The 27,773-nt window shown below is 66.4% G+C and overlaps 1 protein-coding gene across 4 annotated transcripts in view; it reads right to left on the bottom strand.

The window, feature by feature from the left end:
• Positions 1-1,487: 1,487 nt before the first annotated feature.
• PALM (paralemmin) overlaps positions 1,488-27,773 on the bottom strand; it is a 48,059-nt gene continuing 21,773 nt past the window's right edge. For 3 of the 4 annotated variants that reach the window (XM_075902610.1, XM_075902608.1, XM_075902612.1), the window contains exons 2-9: positions 26,233-26,281; positions 19,373-19,453; positions 17,937-18,067; positions 11,954-12,062; positions 11,237-11,258; positions 10,004-10,066; positions 7,253-7,384; positions 1,488-2,944 (exon numbers count right to left, since the gene is read on the bottom strand). In XM_075902610.1, the coding sequence (XP_075758725.1) occupies positions 2,346-2,944; positions 7,253-7,384; positions 10,004-10,066; positions 11,237-11,258; positions 11,954-12,062; positions 17,937-18,067; positions 19,373-19,453; positions 26,233-26,281 (1,186 nt within the window). In that variant the 3' untranslated portion in view covers positions 1,488-2,345. The remainder of the gene's footprint in view (positions 2,945-7,252; positions 7,385-10,003; positions 10,067-11,236; positions 11,259-11,953; positions 12,063-17,936; positions 18,068-19,372; positions 19,454-26,232; positions 26,282-27,773) is intronic. The other variant, XM_075902609.1, reaches the window with a different exon arrangement.

Raw genomic sequence — 27,773 nt, 5'->3', positions numbered from 1 at the left:
CCCGGCACGAGGACACCGGACAGGGTACGCCCGCGGGAGGACACGTACCCCCCGGCACGAGGGCACCGGACAGGGTACGCCCGCGGGAGGACACGTACCCCCCGGCACGAGGGCACCGGACAGGGTACGCCCGCGGGAGGACACGTACCCCCCGGCACGAGGGCACCGGACAGGGTACGCCCGCGGGAGGACACGTACCCCCCGGCACGAGGACACCGGACAGGGTACGCCCGGGGGGGGACACGTATTGCCCGGCACGAGGGCACCGGACACGTAACGCCCGCGGGAGGACACGTACCCCCCGGCACGAGGGCACCAGACAGGGTACGCCCGCGGGAGGACACGTATTGCCCGGCACGAGGGCACCGGACAGGGTACGCCCATGGGAGGACACGTACCCCCCGGCACGAGGGCACCGGACAGGGTACGCCCGCGGGAGGACACGTACCCCCCGGTACGAGGGCACCGGACAGGGTACGCCCGGGGGGGGGACACGTATTGCCCGGCACGAGGGCACCGGACACGTAACGCCCGCGGGAGGACACGTACCCCCCGGCACGAGGGCACCAGACAGGGTACGCCCGCGGGAGGACACGTATTGCCCGGCACGAGGGCACCGGACAGGGTACGCCCGTGGGAGGACACGTATTGCCCGGCACGAGGACACCGGACAGGGTACGCCCGCGGGAGGACACGTACCCCCCGGTACGAGGGCACCGGACAGGGTACGCCCGGGGGGGGGGACACGTATTGCCCGGCACGAGGGCACCGGACACGTAACGCCCGCGGGAGGACACGTACCCCCCGGCACGAGGGCACCAGACAGGGTACGCCCGCGGGAGGACACGTATTGCCCGGCACGAGGGCACCGGACAGGGTACGCCCGTGGGAGGACACGTATTGCCCGGCACGAGGGCACCGGACAGGGTACGCCCGCGGGAGGACACATATTGCCCGGCACGAGGACACCGGACAGGGTACGCCCGCGGGAGGACACGCTGAGGGACTCGGGGGCTCAGACAAGCACCTCGTGCGGGGGGGGGCCCAGGACTAGGAAGGCGGCAGCGCTGATGCCAGGCGGCTGCTGGGGCCCGGCGGGCGGTTAAATGGGTTTAGTGGCCCTGGGCACGTTCAGAACCCCCAGAACTTGCTGGGAAGGGCCCTTTCTCCCGCTGCCCAGGACCTGGGCCAGCCTCCTCCAGGGCGGGGAGCCTCGCGGCTCGGCGGCTCAACGGCGCGGTGCCCGCAGGGGAAGCTGTCGCACGGGGAGACGCGGTCGCGCTGCTCCGGCCCCTCGTGGCCTCGTCGTTCCAGCAGAGGAAGGAAAGGAGCCGCCCGTCTGCAGAACCCAGCGGGGGACGTCAGAGCTCAGGGACGGGAGCTGACGGGCCCGGACCGGCATGAGCCAGCGGGGCCCACGAGTACCGTAAGGCTCGAGCGCCGGACTGAGGACGGGCTCCGGAATGATCGGTTCTGCTGCCTGGAAATCCAGCAGGGACAGGTTTATTTTTTATAAGCTGCTACATTTTTCTGGAGCTGCGCGTGGCCCGGGAGCAGCCAGGGCAGGCCAGCGAGAGGTTCGGACCCGAGCTCACGTGCCGGCCAAAACCTCCGCTTCCGACGTCCTGCGGAGCCGTGGTCTGGGGAGCTCGGGCGCTACATCGGCGTGGACGAACCCGGGGACGGGCGCTCGTCAAGCGGGTGGCTTGGGCAGCTGGACTCTGGCCGATGTGGGAACTTCTGTCCCACAGGAGCAGGCGGCCGGTGTCACCGGGCAGTGGAGGAAGTGCCAGGCCACGGGGGCCTCTCTCCGTCCCCTCCCGTGGGGCAGGCGAGAAACAGTCCTTACAACAGCCAGTTCTCCAAGGCCGTCTCAGAGACGTCCTAGTCCTATAGCCCTCTCCCAGGCCTCCCCATCAGCAAGCTCAGCTCTGGCGTCCTTCGGCGAGCGGCGGCGGGCGCTACTTAGCGAGGGGCAAAGGCAACCCAGCTTCCTAGAGACGGGCGAGTTCCACGAACGCCGGCCCCGCCGTGGAGTCGCGGGGGAGACGCCGGGGGGGACAGAAGCGTGTGGAATAAATCGGACATCCGGCGCCGGTTGCGTGCTGCGTGGGCGCGGCTGTCGGGCGAGCGATGCCACGGCCGGGCGGTGCCGCCGCCTCTTATCCGCTTCACCGGCGCCGTGTTGGCCCCCCCGTGGGGTAAGAAAAGGAGCCGTGTGGTCAGTACGTACAGGGCGGTGTCACTCGGAGTGCGCAGGGCCTGGGTGACTAAGGGACGGGGACGGGGACGGGAGGGACAGTCTCTTGGCTGTACAACGGGGCAGGGAGGAGCCGGCGGTGGCTTCACATCACCGTGCAGCATTTGCAGCGCTGTTTCTTCATGTCCAGGTCCTGGTCGGCTCCCTTGGGCTCTGTGTCGTTGGCCCCCGGCTTCTCCCCGGCCTGGCTGTCTTCCTTCAGCGGCAGGGCGCCCGCCGGCTCCACGGTGCTGCCGTTGGGCGGGGCGTGCTCCTTGCCCGGGCAGTCGGCTGCCGGCTTGCTCTCGGCATCTTCGATCACCACCAGCTCGGCCGTGATGGTGCCCCCCAGGCCCAGCACCTTTTTGGTCTCGTTCTCGTCCTCCACGTGCTGGTAGCCCATGAAGATCATGGTGACCGGCTGCTCCTGGCTGGGCTCGGGGCCTTCGCCGGAGGCCAGTATTTTGGGGCTGTCCATGGGCTTGGCTTGCACCCCGGTGATCTCCTTCCGGGGGGTGCTCTTCTGGCTGGGCAGGCTGCCCTCAGGCCCCCCCTTCTTGGCCTCCTCGCTCTTGGAGTCCCACTCGGCGATCTCGCTTAGGGTCTTCTCGTCGGCCTTGTGGATCAGCTCGTCCACCTCCGAGGAGCTGAGAGCGTGGACCCCGTTCTCGATGGCTCCGTCCTCCATGTGGACCGCGTGCACCACTGGGGAGAGACAGAGAAGACAGTGAGGGCCCAGGGGAGGCAACGGCAGCATGAACCCGACGGCTCCGGGCCAGGCTCAGGTCTGAGGGCAGGAACGTGCGAGCGAAGCTCCTTGATCGCTGGGATCGGATCCCTGCCCAGGGCTCTGGCAGCGCTGGAGCCTTTCCAAGAAGCAGGCAGGCCCCTCGCCCCCAGCAGACACGGCGGCTGCCCCTCCCCGAGCAGCGCTCTCCCGAGGGCGACCCCACCCACGTGCCTCTAGCGCAGGGCTGGGGCAGATCACACGAGGGAGCGCAGAGGACACGGAGCCAGCCCTAGAGCGGGGCAGCGAGAGCGGCGTCCGAGTCCCCTCCGGGGCTCTCGCCAAGTCTGGGGGGTCCGTCAACAGCTGGAATTCGGGGAAAACTCAATTTGTGGGTTAAGTTCTGCAGCGCGTTCTCGGTTTTGTGCTTTTCGCAGCCAAGTGGCCGGCCCGGCTACGATGCAGTCGGTCAAGCAACTATGCTGCAATGGTAGAAGTGAGTGTGTCTGCGCACGGCGGGGCGGGGGCAGGCCTTCTTTTCAAGGGGCATTTTATAAAAACAGGCTGAGAGACACGGAGCGGGAAGCGTCCCAGCCCCAGACACACCCCATCTCAGACAGGAGCCCGCACCCCCGGACTAGCCAGGCAGCCGCTAGAGGGCCCCAGTGCGCCATGCCAAGGCTTTCTGGCTGGACTTCCCCGGGGTGGGGAGCGCACGTCCGCTGTCTGGGTAGCTCCCTGCATCTTTTCCAGCAGCCCGGGCTGCTAGCTGGCTGCTGTCCTGAACAGCCGCCGGGCAGCAACACAGAGCCCCACGCCCAGACACCCAGAGCCCCCTGCGTCCCCGCGGAGCCCCCGGCTCAGCGCCTGCACCCCGCGGAGCCCCCGTCCACAGCACACCTCTGAGCCCAAGGCGGGGCGCAGCGCGGGAGCCAACGGGCCAGGGAAGGGGGCAGCACGTCTGGGTCAGAGCCCTGCCGGGGGTGACAACGGGCGGCGTTTGCTCGTCTTGTGCAGCCTGAGCTACAGGCTCCCGGGGGAGAAGCGACTTTTCCAGGTGCCTGCGCACGGCTCAGCCCCACTGCCGCCCGGCCCCGGGCCCAGACAAGGCCACGGCTGGGCCTGGCCGGCAGAGTGCGAACTCCTGTGGCCCCCGCCGCACGCCGAGCAGAGCCCACCGCTCCTGCCCCTCGGGGTGCTCGTCCCAGCTCGGGGGCGAGAGGGAGGCTGCAGAAATCCCGGAGGAGGAGGTCGATGGTTTGCACCAGCCTGCCCCGGCCGCGCCCCTCCCACAGCGACGGCTCCAAGGCCCCGAGAGCAGCTCCCGGGGGATGTGCTGGCCCAGCACGAAGGCCAGACCAGGGCTGCCCTCAGCCAGGCCCCTAGCGAGAGCGAGGGGACAGATCCCAAAGCCCCTTAGGAACCCAGGTCTTAGTGCACCCCCCCCATCGTAGGGAAACTGAGGCACAGGGCTGGGAAATCACTTTGCCAAGGCCACAAATGGAACAGCAGAGCCAGGGTCTCAGCTGGCCCCAGAGTTCAGCACCCAAGCCCCACCCCACGCTCCTTCCACCACCCCCTAGGCCAGGCAGCCGGCGGAACTTTCCTCCACTTCCTGGGGTCACATCCCCCAGTGCAGGGCCGGAGGGACCTCGGGAGGCACCTCGGGAGGCATCGTGTCCAGCCCCCTGCCCAAGGCAGGACCAACCCCAGCTCCATCAGCCCAGCCAGGGCGTGGTCCAGCCGGGACGTACACACCAGTAGGGACAGAGACTCCACCCCCGCCCAAGGGATCCATCCCAGCACTTCCCCGCCCTTCCTGGGAAATCGTCTGGCCCAATCTCCAGCTTAAGCCTCAGCAGGGCGGTGGGTGTTCGGAGGCAGACGGAGGCGCAGGGGCAGGTCTGGGCCCCTCCGTGGCCTGTCGCCAGCGGAGACGGACGGTGATTCCCACCTCCTCTACCAGCCCTTCGCACAGCTGACGCCTGCTCTCGGATCCTCTCTCCAGACTAAACTTGCCCCACAGGGCGGGATTTCTGACCCCTTCCGCATTCCTTGCTCTCCGCTGGGCTCCCTCCAAGCTGCCCAGTGCCCGGAGTTGGATACAGAATCCCAGTTCCGGGCAGACCCGGACAATCCCCCCCATGTGCTACGACACCCCCAAGGACATTCGCCTTGTTCTCGGCTGCATCGCATCCTTGGCCCGTTCACTGGGCCGCTCCGCCCCGCAGGCCCCGTCCAGCGAGTCCTGGGGGCTGGCGTTTGAGTTTTCCACCCGCAGCAAGGCCCCTGGCGCTTCGCGTCAGAGCGATTCTCCTGCCTGCCAGGGTCACGCTCAGCTCGTATCGACAGCGCTCGCCCCCGCCCGGCTCGACCCCTCTGCACGCTGCACCCATCCCCCAGCGCCTGCCCCCGCCCGGCTCGACCCCTCTGCACGCTGCACCCATCCCCCAGCGCCTGCCCCCCGCCCGGCTCGACCCCTCTGCACGCTGCACCCATCCCCCAGCGCCTGCCCCCGCCCGGCTCGACCCCTCTGCACGCTGCACCCATCCCCCAGCGCCTGCCCCCGCCCGGCTCGACCCCTCTGCACGCTGCACCCATCCCCCAGCGCCTGCCCCCGCCCGGCTCGACCCCTCTGCACACTGCACCCATCCCCCAGCGCCTGCCCCCCACCCGGCTCGACCCCTCTGCACGCTGCACCCATCCCCCAGCGCCTGCCCCCGCCCGGCTCTACCCCTCTGCACGCTGCACCCATCCCCCAGCGCCTGCCCCCCACCCGGCTCGACCCCTCTGCACACTGCACCCATCCCCCAGCGCCTGCCCCCCGCCCGGCTCGACCCCTCTGCACGCTGCACCCATCGCCCAGCGCCTGCCCCCGCCCGGCTCGACCCCTCTGCACGCTGCACCCATCCCCCAGCGCCTGCCCCCCGCCCGGCTCGACCCCTCTGCACGCTGCACCCACCACCCAGCGCCTGCCCCCCGCCCGGCTCGACCCCTCTGCACACTGCACCCATCCCCCAGCGCCTGCCCCCGCCCGGCTCGACCCCTCTGCACGCTGCACCCATCACCCAGCGCCTGCCCCCGCCCGGCTCGACCCCTCTGCACGCTGCACCCATCCCCCAGCGCCTGCCCCCCGCCCGGCTCGACCCCTCTGCACGCTGCACCCATCACCCAGCGCCTGCCCCCGCCCGGCTCGACCCCTCTGCACGCTGCACCCATCCCCCAGCGCCTGCCCCCGCCCGGCTCGACCCCTCTGCACGCTGCACCCATCCCCCAGCGCCTGCCCCCCGCCCGGCTCGACCCCTCTGCACGCTGCACCCACCACCCAGCGCTCGCCCCCGCCCGGCTCGACCCCTCTGCACGCTGCACCCACCACCCAGCGCCTGCCCCCGCCCGGCTCGACCCCTCTGCACGCTGCACCCATCCCCCAGCGCCTGCCCCCGCCCGGCTCGACCCCTCTGCACGCTGCACCCACCACCCAGCGCCTGCCCCCCGCCCGGCTCGACCCCTCTGCACGCTGCACCCATCCCCCAGCGCCTGCCCCCCGCCCGGCTCGACCCCTCTGCACACTGCACCCACCACCCAGCGCCTGCCCCCTGCCCGGCTCGACCCCTCTGCACGCTGCACCCATCCCCCAGCGCCTGCCCCCGCCCGGCTCGACCCCTCTGCACGCTGCACCCATCCCCCAGCGCCTGCCCCCGCCCGGCTCGACCCCTCTGCACGCTGCACCCATCCCCCAGTGCCTGCCCCCCGCCCGGCTCGACCCCTCTGCACGCTGCACCCATCACCCAGCGCCTGCCCCCGCCCGGCTCGACCCCTCTGCACGCTGCACCCATCCCCCAGCGCCTGCCCCCCGCCCGGCTCGACCCCTCTGCACGCTGCACCCGCCGGCCCCGCCCAGCCATTGACGAGAACATCGCCCAGCGCCCAGCCACTGGCCACTGCTCTTCGGACACCGGCTCTCGCGCCGCGGCGCCCCCCTGCTTTGGCCCGAGGTGACCTCTGCAAATCCAGGCTGGCCGCTCCTTGCCCGACACTCGCACATGGAGTCTGCTGCTTCGGGGGCTGCAGCGCGGCCCTGGGGCTGGGCAGCAAGTCGGGGAGGGGCTCTCTGCTAACCCCCGTCACTGACGCCAAGGATCCGCCGCAGCCGGGGTACGGGCCCACCTGCCAGTCGCCAGGAGAGCTGGAGCGTGGGTCATGGCCCCCATACAGCCCCGGCCCCTGCAGCTCCCTCCTTGCCGCCGGGGGGCGGGGGCAGGGCAGCGCTCCCTCGGGGCCCCTACCTTTCATCTCATCCTCGTACACCTTGACCCCCTGCAGGCAAGGATGCTTGGGGAGCAGGGTGGTGCTGGACAGGACTTTGGTCTCGCCCGTGACTTTGTCCTTCTCCACCGTGATCTCCACTGAGTACATGGCTGGGACACAAACAGGACAGCGAGGGTTAAACCAGTCCCGGCTCCCGCCCCTCGGAGGCTCCCAGCGCTCAGCAGCAGGCAGTAGCGTGGGGGGGTGAGATGGCGCAGCTGGCGGGGGGGGGGCAGTGTGCGTCCCAGCAAGGCAGAGTGTGCGGCAGGCAGCGTGTACGTTACCTTCCAGCAGCCCGGCGCGGCCGTCGGCTCCCTTACCTCTCGGGCCGCCGGGAGATGGGGCGAGCGGACCCCTGTCGGCCGGGCCTCCCTCCGGCCTTGCACGATGGGCAAAGAGCCCAGCCCTCAGCCACGGTGGCTGGAAGGAGCCTGCGCTCGGCTCGAGGGGTCGTGTCCATCAGTCCGGGAGCAGCTGGGACTCTAAGACACCCCAGGACGGGCTGAGCCCAGCCTCCCGCTGTCGCGAGCTGGGGGATGGTCCCTGTGCAAAGTGGGTGCCAAGCTCCGCCAGCTGGAATTCCCCGCCCGGCGGCCGGTGTGCGTCGCACGGCTTGGTGCAGGGCTCCCGCCACGAGGCAGGGCGGCGCGTCCGGCCCAGGGACGGGGTCTCAGCGGGCGCCAGGCGACGTGGGCTCCGGGGCGTCTGCAGCGCCTGCTCGGTTTGGCTCGTCCGATCTCCTCTGGCGGGATCCGTCTCTGAGCAGCCTGGGTCCCAGCTCCTGCCTGCTCCGCCTGCATCGTCTCATCTTGGCAACTCCGGGCGCGAAGGCCGCCCCGGCGTGATCCACACCCACCTGGCTGCAGCGAATCCTTTGCAAGGGGGATGGAGCTGCCCTGCCCTGCCGCGGCCACACAGCATGGCCAAGCCCGGGTGCCCGGCAGCTGCCCAGGCCCGCGCTCCGGCAGAGCGGCCGGCGATCCCAGTGGAGCGGGATTGGGCGGCGGGCGGCTGCGAGGCGAGCTGGCAGCGATCTAAGCAACCCGGCGGCACCGGGGTTAGCCGAGCCATGCTGCGATCCCACGTGGCCAAGGAGCCAAGAAGCCACAAAGCGCAGGAGGCAAATAAGGAAAACAACCCAAAGCGAAGGCCGGCGGCGCCTCTCGACAGGCGGGTGGAAGGGTCGGGCTAAGGGGGCGTAAATAACATTCCCCTCGGGGCTTGGCAACCAGTGGACGGCAGGGACCACGCCGGAGGGGAGCAGGCGTGGAGTTAATGGGCAACGCCCCTTCGGGGGGGCAGGCACGTGGATCGGTCTCGGCGTGGGCCGACCCTCCTGTGTTCTCGCCGCGCAGCTGCGGCAAAGCCGGGCGGGGGCTGGCTCGGTGGGGACACGCGGTTGGTGCCCCCCCATGGGAGGCAGCTCAGCTGGTCTGTGTCAGGCACCGAAACGGGCAGCGACCGCCCAGCGACTCAGCACGGCCTGTCCTGGGCGCTGCCCACCTACCTCTCGGAGATAGGCTCACGGCCGCTCCGAGTCCCGCCCTCCGTGGCCCTGGGGGCACGGCCAGATGGGAGAGACGTACTCTGAGGGCCTGCACCAGCCCTGCGTGGAAGGAGCTGTGGGCGGGACTTGGAAGAGGTAGGAGTTCTCATTTTTTCCAATCCCGGTGCAGAATAAATTTTGTTCTGTGCACCGAGGCATGCGTTATGTGCACCAGCAACAGACACACATGCTGCCAGCTGTGGGTGCTCTGCTAATCAGCTGGGCAGCACCTGAGTCTTTCCTGGGCGGCCGCCCTAGCACGCAGCTTAGAGGGAACACTGGCTGTGAGCCGGAGGGAGGGGAAGCCACGCAGAGGCTGGGCCGGTGAAGCCTTGCACGACGGGTCCTGCAAGGCCGTTGGGTGCTAGGGGCAACGGGGCAGTTTGCCAGACTGTGGCTTGCCCCTCCTCCAACTTGGCCTAGGTCTATGGATTCTGTCCCTCTCCCCCGCCCCGAACGACCATCAGATCGGATTCTAGGTGCCGACCAGCTTTGGGGGGGTGGGGCGTGCTGGACGGTGACTCTCGCTGGGAACCCACGTCTGGCACCAGGCACAGAGCCAGGACACGGGCTAAGAGGGACCCTCTTCCAGCATGTCCCTAAGGCACGGGGCTGTGCGCTCGCACACGTGGGCAGCCCTGGGTCTCCCCTTAGAAGTGTGTGACGGGGCTTTGAATGCGCCAGGTACCAATGCTCCCTCAGCTTTTCCAGCCATGTGCGGAATCATTGTGTTGTGTGCACTGAGGCGTGTGCACCACCCGGAGAAACGTGCTGCCGACTGCGGGCGCGCTGTCAATCAGCTGGTAGGCATGTGACTCATTCCCGAGCGGCTGCACAAGCGCCCAGCTCACCGGGGACACGGCTCGGCACCCAGCTCGAGACGACCCACGTGGTGACTGCCTGGCACAAGTGAATTGCAGCCTCCCCTCCAGGCTCTCTCTCGTCTCCGGGGAACGGCTCCCTGTGCCGCGCACGTGACCCACAGCGATGGGCCAGCAACTCCACCTCGGGGGGCGGACGCTCACGAGCTCAGCCCACCCTGAACGTTCCTCCCCCGTGCTACGCTCGTATTTCACCCGTGCGCCGGCCAGCCCTGCCCCGGCGGACAACACGACCCTGGGGAGGCCCCACGGCGGCCAGCGCTCCGGACCAGGGGGCGCAGGACGGGAGGCGACGTACGTACCTGCCTTCATCAGGCTGCTGCCCTCCACCGACTTCATGGGGCTGTTGGAGATGGGCCGCTCCGCTTGGGAAAGAAGAGGAAACAACGTGACTTCCCAGGCCGGACACCTGTCTAGCCGGGTGACCTACCGTGGCAGAGGACACGCCCTGCTCCCACCTTACCTTACCCCCGCCACGCCCCCTGCCCTGCCACAAGCCACGCCCCTCTGCCCTGCTCCCACCATGCTCTGCCACCTGCCACGCCTCCTACCCTGCCATGCCCCTCTGCCCTGCCCCACTGCCCAGCCACCTGCCACGCCCCCTACCCTGCCACGCCCCTCTACCCTGCCCCACTGCCCAGCCACCTGCCACGCCTCCTACCCTGCCACGCCCCTCTAGCCTGCCCCACTGCCCAGCCACCTGCCACGCCTCCTACCCTGCCACGCCCCCTACCCTGCCCCACTGCCCAGCCACCTGCCACGCCTCCTACCCTGCCACGCCCCTCTAGCCTGCCCCACTGCCCAGCCACCTGCCACGCCCCCTACCCTGCCACACCCCTCTACCCTGCCCCACTGCCCAGCCACCTGCCACGCCTCCTACCCTGCCACGCCCCTCTAGCCTGCCTCACTGCCCAGCCACCTGCCACGCCTCCTACCCTGCCACGCCCCCTACCCTGCCCCACTGCCCAGCCACCTGCCACGCCTCCTACCCTGCCACGCCCCTCTAGCCTGCCCCACTGCCCAGCCACCTGCCACGCCCCCTACCCTGCCACGCCCCCTACCCTGCCCCACTGCCCAGCCACCTGCCACGCCCCTCTGCCCTGCCCCACTGCCCAGCCACCTGCCACGCCCCCTACCCTGCCATGCCCCTCTGCCCTGCCCCACCCCGGGGACATGTCGGGGTGATCCCTGGTTGTTCAGCGCAACAGAGGCAGTGGCGTATCCCAGGCATGACCACCCAGCTCCTCCCTTTGCCTGAGCTCTGGGGGGGGGCAGGGAGGCTGCTGCCCCCGGAAATGGGCTTCCACACCCTTTTCCTGGGCGTGGCTGGGGCGCCGGGGCAAGGGGAGCTGACTGCCGGAAGGAGCCGCTTGCGGAGCGAGGAAACCGGGGCTCAGCAGCGGCCAGCGCTACCCCTGCCCGACAGCTGCCCAGGAGCCCATGGCTCTAGGAGCAGGCATCGGGAGGCGCATGGGGGGCCGTGCCCCAGAGGGAAGGAAGATTCAGTCCCGTGGCGGAGACAGGCGAGGACCCACCTTTCGCCGTGCCCAGAGGAGTCTGCAAAACAGAACAGGGGGAAGGGGGGTTACAAGCAGCCCTGGCCAGCCAGGGACAAACACAAGCCCAGAAACCCGGTGGGCGCGGGAGGGCACCGAGTGCCGCTCTCATCCTGCCAGGGCCGCTGACCACCTGGCCCTTGCTCCGCTCTGCCCCAGCAGCTGGCCTGAGGGGTGGGGATTCCTGGGGGCGGATGTGGGGCCCGGTGCAGAGCGTTGCCCCCAGGAAGGCGGGGGTGCTGCGGGTCGCCTGTGCAGCCCCCCGGGGACGGCCGTGTGGCATTTCACCCCCTCTGCCCGAGTCTCTGCCTCGCTTTCGTGCCCCACGTTGCACCTGGGCACGTGCCTGGAAGAGCCCGGACGGCAGCCAGCTCCGGGGAACCCTGGGCCAGGCAGACACGTCCGGCCCTGGCTCACTCCGGTCCCATCACCCCCCAGAAGCCAGAGGGGCTGAGCCCGTTCCCAGAGGGCTGCCGCTCGGTGGAGTTACCAGCGTAGCCCCTGGCTTGGGCCAGGGCTGCCGAGAGGTAAACCGAGGCAGCTGCCCCGTCACAGCGGTCTGAAGGGACTAGACAGGGGCCTCCCCTGCACGCAGAGACGTGGCTATCCCGGGCTCCCCACCGCCACGGGGTTCATGGAATTGGCCTCTTCCAAGGGGGCCCTGAGGCCAGCAGGGCTCCGCTCCCCCCCCCAGACCTTTTGTGCGTTTGCTGCTTTCTGCTCCTCCTCCGCCATCTCCCCCAGGGTCTCCTTGGTGGAAGGCGCCAGGTCTCCGTTCTCCAGGCTCTCCAGCTCCTTCTCCAACCTGGAAAACAGAGCCAGGCGGCTGAGCTGTGTGTGTGGGGGGGGGGGGCTGGCTTTCCTGCCACAGCCCCCCCGAGCCCCCCCACCAGCCGGCACGAGAGCAGACCCCAGGGAGCAAAGGGGGATGGAGGGACAGAACCAGACCACCAGGTGGAAAGTGTTACCCAGTTCAGTGTCCGCAATGAAAGCTCCCGAACCCTCACTCCGGACTCCCAGCCCCTTCTGCTCCACCCACTAGACCCCGCTCCCCTCTCCTGGCACTGGCGATAGAAGCCAGGTGTTCCCTCAGCCTCCTCTGCTCCACCCACTAGACCCCCCTGCCTTCTCTGCGCTCCCAACGTACACGTCGATCCTGACCTCAGCTCCTTGCGCTGCCGCGAGCCCCGTCCTGCCCCTGCGGCACCGAGGCCTGATTCCGAACCCAGAGCAGGGGCCCGCTCGGCTTTCCACGGGGCCGCGCTCGGGTGCGAGGCAGCTGGAGCCCAGGAAGCGCGCGGGGGAAAGAGGCAGAGCAGAGGGGCCCATCCTGCCACCGGAGCCCGGCCGAGCCCGAACCTGCCTCCTCCTGCCACCGGCTCAAGCCGCGTCCAAACTGCCCACCCGCGCGTGGGTCTTGCGAATTTCCTCGGCTTCGCCCCAGGGCCTGGCTTCACCCTCGCAGTGACCGGGCCGGGCTACCCCTGCGCCGCAGGAGCCGGTCGGCATGTGGCACCCCCTACACGCCCGGCGACCCCCCGACACGCCCGGCGACCCCCCAGCAACCCTCCCGACGCGCCCAGCGACTCCCGACACACCCAGCGACCCCCCAGCATCCCTCCCGACGCGCCCGGCGACCCCCCAGCAACCCCCCCGGCAACCTCCCCGACACGCCCAGCGACTCCCGACACGCCTGGCGACCCCCCGGAAACCCCCCCGACGCACCCGGCGACTCCCGACACGCCTGGCAACCCCCCCGACATGCCCAGCAACTCCCGACACGCCTGGCGACCCCCCGGAAACCCCCCTGACGCGCCTGGTGACTCCCGACACGCCTGGTGACCCCCCGGCAATCCCCCTGGACGCACCTGATGACCCCCCGACATGCCCGGCAACCCCCCGACACGCCCGGCAACCCCCCGACACGCCCCCGACTCGGCAACCTCCCGATGCACCCGCCAACCCCCCCCAGCACATCCAACAACCCCCCGTCACCCGGCAGCAGCCTGCACTCTAGAGCTGGCCTCGGGAGCCAAGGGGCTGGGGCCGAGGGAACCGGCCGGATGACGGGACGGGAGTGTCCAGAGACAGGCGATTCAGGGGCCCAGCACTCAGCTGCTGTCACCCGCCCAGCGCCATTGGAGTCAGGGGCCAATCCAGATTCACCCCCGGGGACCCGGCTCTCCCTGGCGCATTGTGCAAAGCAGAATCCCCAAGGGCGAGCCCCCGGCCAAGCCTTCAAACCGTCCGGGGGGCATCCCCCCGCCCCGCGTGGGGCCCAGTTTCTGCCACAAGTCTCCAGGCTCTGCCTGTCACGTCCAGGCACGGAGCACCCCTCGCCCAGCCCCCCGCTTTGGCTTGAGTCTCTGGGGAGAATGCGACTGGTCTGCCCTGCTGCCCGCAGGGGGGCGTCACTGATGGGGGCGGGCGCCAGGCCGCAGCACCAGCTACGTTCTCGTTGGAGAGCTTCTCTGGGGCTGGCCCTCACCCTGGCCTCTTGGTGCCGAGGGAACCCAGGCATGTGCTGAACCAGGGCCCCTCGGTGACAAGCAGCTGGAATGCGCCCCCCCCAGGTTGGTTTTATGCTGCTCCGGCCGCCACCTCGGCCAGGGTCTGCACTGGGGGTCTCCCGAGCTAAACGTGGATCTCGGCTGCTCCGGCGAAAAGCCCAGGCCCACGGCCTCCAGGGACCAGGCGCAGGGAGGGGCCGTAACACCCGGCCAGTGGGTCACACCAGGAAGCTGCTCGGTGGGGCCAGGACTGAGGCTCTCGGGGCCGGATTTTCAGAGGCGCTTTCTGCAGCCACGTGTCCGCTGGCCGGCTGGGAAGCGCAAGAGACTGCGGCTCACCGGCTGAGCGCGTTTCCCGTCAGGGATTCACCAGCTCCCCGGGCTTCTCCCGCCTTCTGCTGAATTGTGACAGCAGCTCCGGGGGGACGACGGCCACGCACAGACCAGAGCTGCCCGTGCGAAGCCTTGAACCAAGCACCGAGCACGCACGAGGCTTCAGGTTTCCTGCCCACACGCTCCCGGCCAGCGCCGAGGGCTCCGGGGCTGGACTCTGGCCAAGATTTCTTGGAAGCGGCTAGTGATGGGGGGGAGTTCCGTCTCTGGAGCCCCAGTTTGGCTCTTCGGAGCAGGGCAGGGACATGGCCCTTTCTGACGGATCCGGCTGCCTTTGGCAGGATCGGGGCCCTCGGGCGGTTTCAAGGCTTCGCACCTCCGCGTACTTACCACTCGCCCTGCGCTGCCACCGGGACAACAGCGTCTCCTGCTGCTTATAAAAAAGAAGGACAGAAATACCATCCCGGTTTGGATAGGAGCCTGGGCCTGGGCCGGGCTGCACCTGGGGGCCAGCCGTCTTGCCGGGAGGAAGCTATGGAGCCTGCGGGAGGGGGAGGAGGCAACATGCCCACCGGGTCCCTGTCAGAGCAAGGACAAGGCTGGCGGGGAGGTTTCCGTGCCAGGCGACTTTGCTGCGGGTTAGTGTGTAGGACTGAGGGTCCAGATCCCGGCTTCTAGTCTCAACATCCCCTGCCTGCATCATGTAAGAACATAAGAACGGCCGGATTGGGTCAGCCCAAAGGTCCATCTGGCCCAGTGTCCTGTCTGCCGACAGTGGCCAGCACCAGGTGCCCCGGAGAGGGTGGACCAAAGACAATGATCAAACAATTTGTCTCCTGCCATCCCTCTCCAGCCTCTGGCAAACAAAGGCCAAGGACACCATTTTATCCCCTGGCTAATAGCCTTTTATGGACCTAACCTCCAGGAAATTATCTAGCTTCTCTTTAAACTCTGTTATAGTCCTAGCCTTCACAGCCTCCTCTGGCGAGGAGTTCCACAGGTTGACTACACGCTGTGTGAAGAAGAACTTTCTTTTATTAGTTTTAAACCTGCTACTATTATGGGAACTAATAAATAACTTTTCTTTATCAGCCCTCTCCACCCCACTCATGATTTTATAGACCTCTATCATATCCCCCCTCAGTCTCCTCTTTTCTAAACTGAAAAGTCCCCGTGGCTTTAACTTCTCCTCATATGGGACCCGTTCCAAACCCCTCAGCATTTTAGTTGCCCTTTTCTGAACCCTTTCCAAGGCCACAATATCTTTTCTGAGGTGAGGAGACCACATCTGTACCCAGTATTCCAGATGTGGGCGCACCCTAGTTTTATACAGGGGCAGTGAGATATTCTGTGCTAGTCACTAGAACGGGCTGGGGCAGGGGGCAGGTTTTTAATGAGAAATTGTGAAGCTTTCGGGGGGGGGGGAAGCCCAGCAAGTTCGTAAGTCGAGAGGCCCCGTCTGACCTCACTTGGTTGGGACAGAACCAGGATGCCTCCAGCTCTGCACCCAGAGCGCACAGGTCAGCGTCCGGCCCGGAGCTGCGCCGGTTCTGTGTGGACACTGGGCCCTGTCTCCCGTTTGTCAAGCGCCCTTCCCCGCTTCGGTCTCTGAAAAGCCCATTGTGCCATTCGAGGGGCACAATAGCCCCTTTGGGCCTGACCTACATCTGCGCCGCGTCTCTGTAATTAATGGCCAGCGGGACGGAGAGGGAGGCACGCCCTGCATTCTGGCTGCTGAGAGACTCTCCTCTCCCGGCGTCTCTGCCGCCGGCTTTTTCTTTCTGCTCTTTGGCAGCTGAAGGAACAGGAAGGAGGTTACTGGGAGAGGGGAAACGTTTCTGGCTTTTTCTTCTAACTCATCTCCTAAGAGCTCAGCCTGCAAAGCCAGCCCTCCAGGTCTGTGCTGTGGTGCTCAGGGCCCCGGGAAACGCTCGGCAGCTGCTGCTCTTTCGGACTCTCCTCCACCAGAGCAATGCACGCGGAGCTTGCGGGCAAATCCCAGGTCGCCGCTGTCTGGAAAGAGCCAGGTGAGGGAATCTGAACCTCGCGCCCTGCGCGGACGCCTGGATATAAAGCCGAGACCCGCAAATGTGGAAGGTTCTAGATACAAAATGTGTAGCCGGTGTGCAACCAGTTCTGCCGCAGTAGCCACGATCGTGAACTAGCCACACGCAACCGGCCCAACAGCCGGAACGTTACGTTCCTTTCACCCGGGGCCCGCGGCTCTCCGGCCTCCTTCAGAAAACCTCCAGCCGAGGCGCTTGCCTGCCTCCCAAGCCAGCCTGCGCCGTTGTCCTGCTCTGAACAGCCAGGAAGTTTGGCCTGAGATTTCATCTGAACCCGCTGGGCCGGCCCTTGAGCCCGGGTCTCTCCTGCTCTCGGGGCTGGAAGGAGCAGCGTGGCTCTCGCGTTCCTTGCGGCGCCGGCCGACTGTCTGCGCTCCCGCTCCCCAGGCGCCTCTTCCTCTCAAAGGGACGGCTGTGGCCCTTCTCGCAAGAGGCGCGATGGCCGTGCGCGGCCATCCACAGCCCGGGCTGCACGCCGCTCTCCGGGACGCCCCCGTGAAGCGATGGGGCGGGGGGGCGTTGTGCTCACGGTTGGTCCGTGGCTGGCGGTGCAGCCATGCAAGCTGCAGCGGTGACTGACCCTTCGGCATCCGTGGCGGGGAGGCAAAGGCAGCGCCCCGGGGAGGAGGGGGCAGGTGTTCGGCTCTGATCACTTGGGAACAGAGCAGGGCCCGTGCCCAGGTTTTCTGGGCTGCACGGCTCCGGGAACGCCACTGTCAGCCGCTCTCGGACGGGGAACTTGGCCCAGGGCTGCTCGGCGGCGAGAGGCCTTGTGGGGGGCCGGGCAGGGAACAGGCAGCTTCAGTCCAGGGCATTTCCCGGCAACCCCCCGCTGGCGGGATGCGCCTGAAGAAGTCAAGCGGCTTCCGGCTTAATCCTCCAGCTCCCTCTGCCCTGCCGAACCCCCGCCCCCCCGACACCCAGCCGCAGTTACGGCAACGAGGGAAACGCTCCAGGACCGGAGCGGCAAAATAGCCCAGAGGAGTCTGAGGGATTCTGAGGGAGCGTGTTGCTAGCAGGAGTGCGACTCCTGCAGTCCTCGCTCGGGCAATAAGCCCAGTGATTTCCAGGGGAACTTGGCCTGAGTGAGAGCGGAGTCGCACGCTCAGGATTTAGCCCGGTTAGGGGGATATATTCTATTTAGCAGGTCTTATCGGAGGTCACAAAGCCCCACAGGGAGGGAGGGAGGGACCAGTTCTCCGACGGAGGGAGAAAAAGGGGGTTAGATGACTTGCCCAAGGGCACACAGATAAAATCAGTGGCAGGGCCAGAAATAGCTCCAAGGAGTCCTGGTGCATCACCCACACCTTAACCATTAGGCCATACTGCCTCCTGGAGTCAGGCCCAGGGCTTGGCCACCCAGGCTGACAGGCTCCTGCTCACACCTTGCACAGGCCCCAGACCTGTGCGCTCTGGGCTGTCGGAGGCTGGGGAATCCCGGGTTGCTTCTCCTAGCGGGAGCCAGCAAGTCCCCTGCTAAGTCTCCCCTCGTCCCTGGAGAACGGGGCCCCAGATGCCCAGGGCATCCCGAGACGGGCCAGGGCAGGAGCTTGTGGAGCCCAGGCTGGGGGGAAGGACGCGGGGAACTAAGCAGCCAGAACCGGAGCCGCTCGTGTGAAGCCAACCAGCAACGCCCTTTGCCTCCCGGCGTAGCTGTTGGTCTCCTGCGACTTCCTTCCCGGCCCCTCTTCTGCCCCCACCGCCCCGCATCCCCCCCTCCCCTCCCCTCCCCTCCGGGGGCCCTCGCCAGCCAAGCTCCTCCCCGGTCACCTCTGGATGCTTTCTTCCAGCTCCTTGCTCTTCGCCTCGTCTTCCTGCATCTGCTTCTTCATGGCCTCGTCTTCCTCGGAGGCAGACGACGGGGCCCCCTCCAGCAGCCACTTCTCCCGCAGAGCCTTGGACTGGGGGGGGGACACAGAGAGACCCGTTACTTCCCCCCACCTCATCCTCGCACCTCCCACGAAGCCAGGAGGGGGCTGAGCATTGGGCTGCCCTCTTACCGGGACCCCTCCCACTGCTCGCGGCAACGGGAGGAGCCCAGCAACGCACATGGGCGAGGGCCTTGCAGGGACCTCACGTTGCACCACGGGGCGGGGCCCATCCCCATGGCCTCTGGGCCTCAGCCCCCCGGGTCTGCCCAGAGCCTCAGGCCAGAGAGCCCCTCGCGATGAGCTCGTCGGGCCTGTCACCCCCGTATCCAGCCCAACCGTGCGGCGAAAGCGCCTTGCGAGGAGGCCTCCAGGCGAGACGAAGACACAACGAGCTCGCCGAACGCCCAGCGGCTGCTTCCTTCAGGGTCTGGCTCAACTGGCGCCTTCCCTCCCACCCAGGGAAACCGAGCCGGCCACTCGAGGGGCTACCCCCGTTCGGAGCGGCACCCTTAGCTCCAGCAGCAGTCGGGCCGGGGGTGCTTGGGGTCGTAGGCTCGAGCCCCGCCAAGGAGCCCGGCTCTCGGCATCCTGCCAGGGCCTGCGAGGCTGGTGAGTTTCAAACCTCGGACGGCCTGGGGCTCACGAGAGCCGTGCCCACCCCCTGCCGACCCCGCCACTGGGGCTCGGACGCTGGCGAGAGGGACGCTCTCTGAGCTGGGGAGCTGCGCTGTCCAGATCGGGCCTTTGCAAAGCCCCGGGAGGTGATGCTGGGGGAGGGGAGTCCTTCAGGCCAGGCCCCAGGGTTCGCATTAGCCGCCTGGCTCTGGCGAGCGGAGACGCCTGCTCTCCCGCAGCACATTCTGCTGCACAAACGCTTCCGAGGGAGCCCTTAAAAGCGGCACGTCGGCATCCTGGGGCTTTTCCCGGTGCCCCCCGACCCGGAACACTGCAGCAACGCCGCTTCTCAGGGCCTGACCGCACCAAGTGCTCACCCCTCGCGCCACGAGACGCCGACCTGCAGACCCCTCCCCTGTGCTCCCGAGTGCCTGAGTCGCCGCCCGGCAGCGCCAACCCACGTCACAGGCGCCCCTGAGCGCCAGATTTTGAAACAGATTTCGGTGCCCATCTCCTGAAATTAACGGGCGACAGGCGCCGAAATACTGTGACAAATCCGGTGCTAAGTGATTTGACCAAGGCCAGGTGAGGAATCTGTGCCAGAGCTGGAAAATGACCCCACAACTCCTAAGCCCCTGGCTAACACCTGCACCCCAAGGCCCCTGAGCTGTGGGTGTGGCAGGCTTTGTGGTGTGCTCGGGTCCTGCTCCATGGCCCTACCTTTAGGTGCTGTAGCTGGCGCCTGTCGTCTTCGAGCTGCCGCCTTTTATTTTCGATCTCAGTCTGACGTTTCCTCTTCTCCTGGCAGGCGAGGGGGGAAGAAAACGACTCGTTTATTAGGAGCGAGGTCTGGGATGGCGGCTGTGCCAGGACTCGGCGTCCAGGAACAGGCCATCCCATGGGCGTCGGGGGCTGGCTCACCCGTTGAAACCCAGGCGGGTGCTTTGGCCCCTTGCTGACCCTGGGCCCCCGGCCAGGTCCCCAGCCATTTCCACAGAGTCGATTTTAACCGGCCTGGCCCTTCCCGCTGACTCAGGAAATCCCCCTCTCCGGTTCCTCCGCTCAACAGCTGAGATTCCTCCCCGGCTCGGGCTGCAGGAGACTGAACAGGGCTGCCCCTCCACTGCCTTCTCCTTCGCTCTCCCCCTTCGGGCTCCCATTTTCCACCCCCGCTAGAATTCTGCCTCATTTTCATCTGACCCAGGAATCGCAGCTGCGCCATCCACGACAAACACACAAACCCTGCAAGCCAGCTGCAAACGCTGCACCCACAGCGCTTCACACATGCCCAGGCCCGGACAGTGCACAGCTACACAAACAACCCAGGCACCACAGCTGCGTTCCCCACGCTCAGCACCGCCAACAAGCGCCGCTACACAACTACCCCCCACCGCGCAAACAATGCTCAGCGGACGCAGCACAGCTAAACAAACAGCGCACACCACTCACCGTGCACCACACAACCGATGCACAACAGCTCCGCCAACAAGCGCCGCTACACAACTACCCCCCACCGCGCAAACAATGCTCCGTGGACACAGCACAGCTAAACAAACAGCGCACACCACTCACCGTGCACCACACAACCGATGCACAACAGCTCCGCCAACAAGCGCCGCTACACAACTACCTCCCCACCGCGCAAACAATGCTCCGTGGACACAGCACAGCTAAACAAACAGCGCACACCACTCACCGTGCACCACACAACCGATGCACAACAGCTCCGCCAACAAGCGCCGCTACACAACTACCCCCCCCCCAGTGCAAACAATGCTCCGTGGACACAGGACAGCTAAACAAACAGCGCACACCACTCACCGTGCACCACACAACCGATGCACAACAGCTCCGCCAACAAGCGCCGCTACACAACTACCCCCCCACCGCGCAAACAATGCTCCGTGGACACAGGACAGCTAAACAAACAGCGCACAACACTCACCGTGCACCACACTACCGATGCACAACAGCTCCGCCAACAAGCGCCGCTACACAACTACCCCCCCACAGTGCAAACAATGCTCCGTGGACACAGCACAGCTAAACAGCGCACACCACTCACTGTGCACCACACAACCGATGCACAACAGCTCCGCCAACAAGCGCCGCTACACAACTACCCCCCCACAGTGCAAACAATGCTCCGTGGACACAGCACAGCTAAACAGCGCACACCACTCACTGTGCACCACACAACCGATGCACAACAGCTCCGCCAACAAGCGCCACTACACAACTACCCCCCCACCGCGCAAACAATGCTCCGTGGACACAGGACAGCTAAACAGCGCACACCACTCACTGTGCACCACACAACCGATGCACAACAGCTCCGCCAACAAGCGCCACTACACAACTACCCCCCCACCGTGCAAACAATGCTCAGCGGACGCAGCACAGCTAAACAAACAGCGCACACCACTCACCGTGCACCACACAACCGATGCACAACAGCTCCGCCAACAAGCGTCGCTACACAACTACCCCCCCACCACGCAAACAATGCTCAGCGGACGCAGCACAGCTAAACAAACAGCGCACACCACTCACCGTGCACCACACAACCGATGCACAACAGCTCCGCCAACAAGCGTCGCTACACAACTACCCCCCCACCACGCAAACAATGCTCAGCGGACGCAGCACAGCTAAACAAACAGCGCACACCACTCACCGTGCACCACACAACCAATGCACAACAGCTCCGCCAACAAGCGTCGCTACACAACTACCCCCCCACCGTGCAAACAATGCTCCGTGGACACAGGACAGCTAAACAAACAGCGCACAACACTCACCGTGCGGTTTTGCCTTTCCAAGGGCGGAAAAACGAGACCGACCGAACAAACGAACGAACGCGGCGGCCCGGCCCCTCCAGCTGCGATGGGAATTCCCCCTCCTGGGATCCCCAGCCGTGTGTTCAGTCTCCCTCCCGTGGCAGCAGGCCCAGCTGGGGCGTCTCCACCCCCTGCTGACCCAGGACTAGTGGCTAGCTGCTGGCAGCGGGTGTAAAATAGAGCAGCCCTGAGGCTGCAGGGATGGGCCCTCAGCCTGGCCTTGGCTGTCTCAGCTTGGGCCCTAGGGGAAACGGGGTGGGCTGGAGGTGGACGCAGGAGAGCTGGGTTCTAGTGCTGGCTCAGACTGTCCCTGTCCTATGGACAGTCACATCAGTGCTTTGTGCCTCGGGCCCACAGCTGTAAAATGGGGATAATAATTCGTCCTTGGGCCAGATGCTGAGCCCTTTGGCACAGGGGCTGGCTCACACCATGTACAGCACCCAGCGCCCTGGGGCTTTGGTCTTCAGGAGGGTCTCTACACAGTGCTGGAATAGCATTAGTTGCACAGCCACTCGGGGCGCGTCTGCACGGCAAAGTTATTTTGGAATAATGGCCGTTAGTCGGGAATAACTATGCGAGTGTCTACACCGCAATTCCGACATTTCGAAATAACGGACGGCTTATTCCGGGTTCTGTAAACCTCATTCTACAAAGAGTAGCGCCTCTTCCGAATCGCTGTGTCGAAATAAGGAGTGTGGAGACCAGTGTTTCTTAAACGGTGTTCCGTGGCGCACCGCTGTGTTGCGGAGAACAGAGTTCAAAATGGCCACCCTTAAAGGGGCAGGTGACCTTTTAAAAAAAATTTTTTTTTTGCTCAGTAACTTCCTCCCCAACCTTCCCCCCCCCCCCCCCCAACAAAAAATCCTTGGTGTTTCTCATAAAAAAAATTATTGTTTGGTGTTCGTCCGTCTTAAAAAGTTTAAGAAACACTGGTGTAGACGCTTCGCTGCTGCTATTTCGAGCTAGCCCCTCCCCAGGGCCATTCTAAGTTATTCCTCCTGGGGCTCTAAATCGAGGTAGCGCGTCTGCATTAGGGGAGCCGGTCCCGGACTCATTTGGAGGTTCCCTGCAGTGCAGATGTGCTATTTCGAAATAAGCCATTTCGGGATAACTATTCCAGAATAGTGTCAGAGGGGTAGCCGTGTTAGCAGGGGTGGCCTGTGACTATAGGCGGACTCGGCCATCGCCTAGGGCGCCCGATGACGATGTCACTCCATTGACGGCCATGCAGGCGGAGGCGCCGACCGCACGTTCCGCCTGGGGCACCAGCTGCCTCGGGCCGCTCCTGCGTGTTAGTCCGACTCTGCAAAAGCGATGCATCTGGTGAAGCGGGGCTTTGCCCACGAAAGCTCACGCTCCAATACAGAAGGTGCCCCAGGACTAATCCGGAGCGTACTCCGGAATAACCGTGCAGTGTAGACGCAGCCTGAGAGTCCCAGCTGGAAGGACCGAGCCGGGGAGGTGAAAGTGCTGCAGCTCCAGGGGTCACTGGACACCTGCAAGGTATTTGCTTCACGTCTCGTGTTTTCCTGAAATGTCTGTGCCCTTCACTTACCCCCATGTTCTCCCCGGAGAATGTGAATGTAACTACGCTGCCCGAGGCGCGTGTGCCCGACTAAACGAGAGCCTGTGCTCCTCAGACAATAACGCCTCTTGTTTGCCGTTGATGCTGGCCCCAATTTGAAGGGAACGACAGTCACTCACATGCCCAGAATTCTTGTTTTCCCAGAGCCAGTGTGAACTTGGACCTCAAGTATTATAACTACGAATTATTTCTATAAAGCCAAGGAGCCCCGCTGGGATCATGCACAGAGACATGACGAGAGACAGTCCCAGCCCCACAGAGCTTACACATGGAACAAAGGCAGACAAGGGGTGGATGGGGAAACTGAGGCACGAGCAGGGCACATGCCTCGCCCAGCATCATGCAGCAGGGCAGTGGCCAAAGCCTCCAAGGCTTCTGACTCCCAATCCAGTGTCCCATTCACTAGATCACACTGCATCTCCAAGCCCATGACAAACAGAAAGGAGGGGAGCCCCCTACACTACAGTGAGACAGGGAAATCCTATCCCCCATTTACAGCTGCGGGGAACTGAGGCCCGGAGCGGACGGGGACTTGGCCAAGCTACAGAGGAAGGGAGCAGCAGAGCCGAATACAGAGCCCAAGAGTCCTGACTCACAATTCCCCACTCTAACCACTAGACCTTACTGTCTCCACAGCTGGAAGAGGGACCCGGTTGCCTCAACTCCCAGTTCTGGGGCTTGAACCCCACAACTGCTCTTCCTGGGAGAGTGCGGCTCTGACCCCATCAACGCCGGGTCACAGAGACAAAGCAGCCATTCCCGCGAGGGGGAACGTGTCCAAGGGGAACCCCATCTCCTGGCTGCTCGTCCAGTGCCTCTGCCCACTAGCCCTCCCTGCCTCACCAGCGGGGCCTTGCGTCTTCCCAAAGAGGAGAACTGGATTCCCTGAGCCCCGGGGCGGGGCCGAGTGTCTCCAGACTCTCCCGCTGGTCGGGGTTCCAGGCCTGACGCCTTTGGGGGAGGCAGCCCAGCCCGGCAGCTGCTCACTTTCCTCCCCGGCCAGGAGCAACGTGCCCGTCGCGTGGCAGCGAGCGGGGACAGGGCCGCGGGGGGCCGCACGAGGGTGGGGGCTGGGGGCTGCGTGGCCTAGCGGTCACAGCCTCTTCCGCCCGGAGCAGGGAAGCTCTGGGACGAGCCACCGTCCGTCTGGGGCCTGAGCCTTTGGGGGCGGAGGGCGCTCGGCGTCCTGCAGGGAGATCTCAGCTCCTGGCCGATGGTGCGTCCTGCTCTCTGGACAATGCCCCTTTCTGGCCCCCCCGTGGCGTAGTGGGGGGCTGTGGGGTTGGGCAGTGGGGGGGCTGCCTGCTCTGGGACCGGGGGTCCCCCTGCGCTGGGAGGGGAGATCCTCACTGACTCTCCCAAATGTGGATTAACCCAGACACCCAGGCTCAGCCGCCCAGGGAGACACACAAAGGGAGGAGGGCGGAGACCAGCACCTGGCTGGGGGGCAGGGCCGGGGAGGGGGGCAGGGGCTGTGGGGGAAGCATGGAGAGAGGAGGCTGAGCTGGGGACCTAGGGGAGATGGACCCTAACCCTGGGTCTGAGCATCCTGGCCCTGGGCCCTGCAGCCACATCCCGTCTGTGCTGGGCTGTGCCCTGAAGGAGCGATAAACCCCCCTGTGCTGCGACGGGCAGAGTCTGGTCTTGCTGCTACGGGGCTGCAGGATTTGGGGGAACCCTGACTGCGTCGTCACACCCCCACGGCCCCTTTCTGCCCCTCCCCCGCCCCACGGCCCCTTTCTGCCCCCCCCCCCACGGCCCGTCTCCGGAGGGTCATGCCCCGCCCTGGCCTTGCCCAGATGCCTCCGCACACTCGTGGCAGCCCCCCTAGAAACTGACTCCCCCATCTCCCAGCTGCCGCTCAAGCCCCCTCCCGTCCCTGCCCCCCAGGCAGGGGAACGGCGCCTCACACACTGCCCAGCTGGCGCCCGCGCGCACCCAGCTCTTTGGCCTCGGCCACGGGAGGAGCCGGGAAGGGCTCCCTCCGCTGGCCCGCGGGCAGGGGGTCAGCCCGTCAGTGGAGAGGCCACGGGGGTCAAGGAACCGCAGCCCCGGGGGCCGGATCCAAAGGGCCCCAGAAGTCAAGAGCCTCCAGGAGCAGGTCTTGGGCGTCTTTCCCACGCGCCGGGTCGGCCCACGGCGGGGCGCTCGTGAGAGCGATGGGCACGTGGCCGTTCCCCCGGAATGTCCCCCGTTCAGCCTCCCCGCTGGCCAGACAAGCAGCCCCCCCGGCCCGGACTCCCCCCCCCACCCAAACTCCCCCCCCTTCGCCCGGGTTCCCCCCCCCGCCCCCTCGCCCGGGCTCCCCCATTCCTCTGCTCCACACACTTGTGCCACATGCTGCTGGCCGGTTATCTGGGTCTTTGGCCCGCCAGTCGGCACCAGCTGCCCTGGAGGCTCCCTGAGACTTTGGGGGGGGGGCCGGACTGGCAGGTTAATCTCAAGTCCTTGTCTCTGCTGCCCCCTCCTGCCAGGGGGGCACTGGTCTCGGGGGTGTCCGCGTGCCCCTCCCCCCCCCCGCGATGCCGCTGTGAACGGGAGCGGCCGGAGCCCTGGGGAGGCGCCGCGACGGGAGAGCCGGGCGCCGGCTGCGGGGGCCCCTGTTCCCGCGCAAGGCAGACGGGGGGGGGGGGGGGGAAGGGGCCTACGCCGACCTTTGCACTCCCTGGATTCGGAGCCCTTCAGGGCCCTGCCCAGCCGCCTGGGGGCAGCTCCAACAGGGGCTCCCCTTCCCACTGGCCTGGAGAGACTGAGGAGGGCAGCAACCCCCCAGCCACACCCCCAGCACCGCCAGGCAGCTCCGCTCTGCGTGGGGCGGCTGTTCCCACCCCCGGGGAGGTCCCTCCGTGCTGCCAGAGGGCTCCGGCCCAGGAGGGCCTGGGGGGCGGGGCGCTGCCCCCCGGCGGAGTGGAGGGGACCATAGGGCTGTACAATCTGTGGGCACGACCCTACCCCCCCCACGGGCATTTGGCCCCCTGGGCGCGGTGCTTGGATGGGAACGAAGCCCCCGGTGCCCTGGGCGGATTCCACGGGCGCGTCGGCTCCCCCTCCTCCCGGCCCCGGGGTCACCTGCCCCCCAGCCCGGCCACCACGCGCCCCGCAGGGGCCAGAGACAGCCCCCCGTGCCGCTGTGTCCCCGGGCAGGGAGCACTTACCGCGATGGCCTGCAGCCGCTCCTGCTGCCCGGCACTCGCCTCCGCCAGCCTGCAACGAGAGCAAAGGAGTGAGGGGCGTCAGCGGGCGGGACGGGCGGCACGTCGAGCTCAAAGCCCACTGGGGGCCGCCCGAGTGAAAACCGCTAGAGGGACGTTGCCTTTGGTGGCCCTGAAAGCTCGCGGGAAGTCGCAATTATTCATCGTTATCGATTACGTTTGGCGAGGCTCGTTCCGGTCTCGTTTGACTAGAATACAAGGACGTGACGTGTAAAATGGCTGTTTGCATCCATGAAGGCTTTAAGGTGCTTCAGCCCCCCCAGCGCTAACCCAGTCGCCCTCCCCCAGAGCCAGGCACCCCCTGCCCCCTCCCCTCCTCTCCCCCAGGGCCAGGCACCCCAACTCCCCCCGCTCTAACCTAACGCCTGGGTCCTGGAGCTGCCGCCGCCACCACGTGCTTCTCCCTCCAGGCGCCGGGACGGGTGCGCAGAGCGGGCGGCCGTGAGCAGTCCGGGCACGCGGCTCAGAAGCAGCAGGAGCCGCATTTCCTTAATCAAAGAGCCACATGCAGCCGGCTCGGCCGCCCCCGTTATAAACGTTGTAACCAGGCGGCCGCGCTCGGATCGTTTATAACAACGTAGTCGTGGGCCGCAAAAAAACTCGACCAGGCCACACGTTGGACGTGACGGCTCTCGGCTGCGGCAGCTCCGCTTCACAGGGGGCTCGTCAGCTCCCCGCATAGACCTGAGCCCGACTGGGCAGGGCTGAGGAATTACCTGGGAAGCTGGGCTGGGCATAGCTTGGAGGAAACGCTGATGTGTAGTGCGTGTGTGTGTGTGTGTATGATGGTGTGTGTATGCCCACATGCACGTGTGTGGTGTGTGTGCGCGCATGTGTGTGTGGTGTGAGGGTGGATGTGTGTGTGCATGCGTGTGTGCATGCTGATGTGTGTGTGCGTGGTGTGTGTGTGGGGGGAGGGTGGATGTGTGTGTGCATGCGTGTGTGCATGCTGATGTGTGTGTGCGTGGTGTGTGTGTGGGGGGAGGGGGATACGCGTGTGCGTGGTGTGTGTGGGGGGGAGGGGGGAGGCGTGTGCGGTGTGTGTGTGGGGGGAGGGTGGATGCGCGTGTGCGTGGTGTGTGTGTGGGAGGAGGGGGATGCGCGTGTGCGTGGTGTGTGTGTGGGGGGAGGGGGGATGTGTGTGGTGTGTGTGGGGGGGAGGGGGGAGGCATGTGCGGTGTGTGTGGGGGGAGGGGGGATGTGCGTGGTGTGTGTGTGGGGGGAGGGTGATGTCCGTGGTGTGTGTGTGGGGGGAGGGGGGATGCGTGTGCCCACGTGCACGCCCATGAATGGAGCCATTGTGCCACACAGCGGAGCGGACTCAGCTCACAGGCAGCGACTGAACTTTTCCCTCCCTCCCGGCCCCCGGCCCCCCCGCGTCTCTGCCTGCGCAGCAGAGCGCTGTGGACGGGCCCTGCCCCCCGCCCCGCAGCGCCCATGGGGGGTTCCCCATTGCTGCGGCTCCGTGTCCCCCACGCAGACAC

The sequence above is a fragment of the Pelodiscus sinensis genome, chromosome 19 (genome assembly GCF_049634645.1).
Source record: "Pelodiscus sinensis isolate JC-2024 chromosome 19, ASM4963464v1, whole genome shotgun sequence".
In the NCBI taxonomy this organism is placed as follows: Eukaryota; Metazoa; Chordata; order Testudines; family Trionychidae; genus Pelodiscus; species Pelodiscus sinensis.
This window is presented reverse-complemented; position numbering and strand designations above follow the sequence as displayed.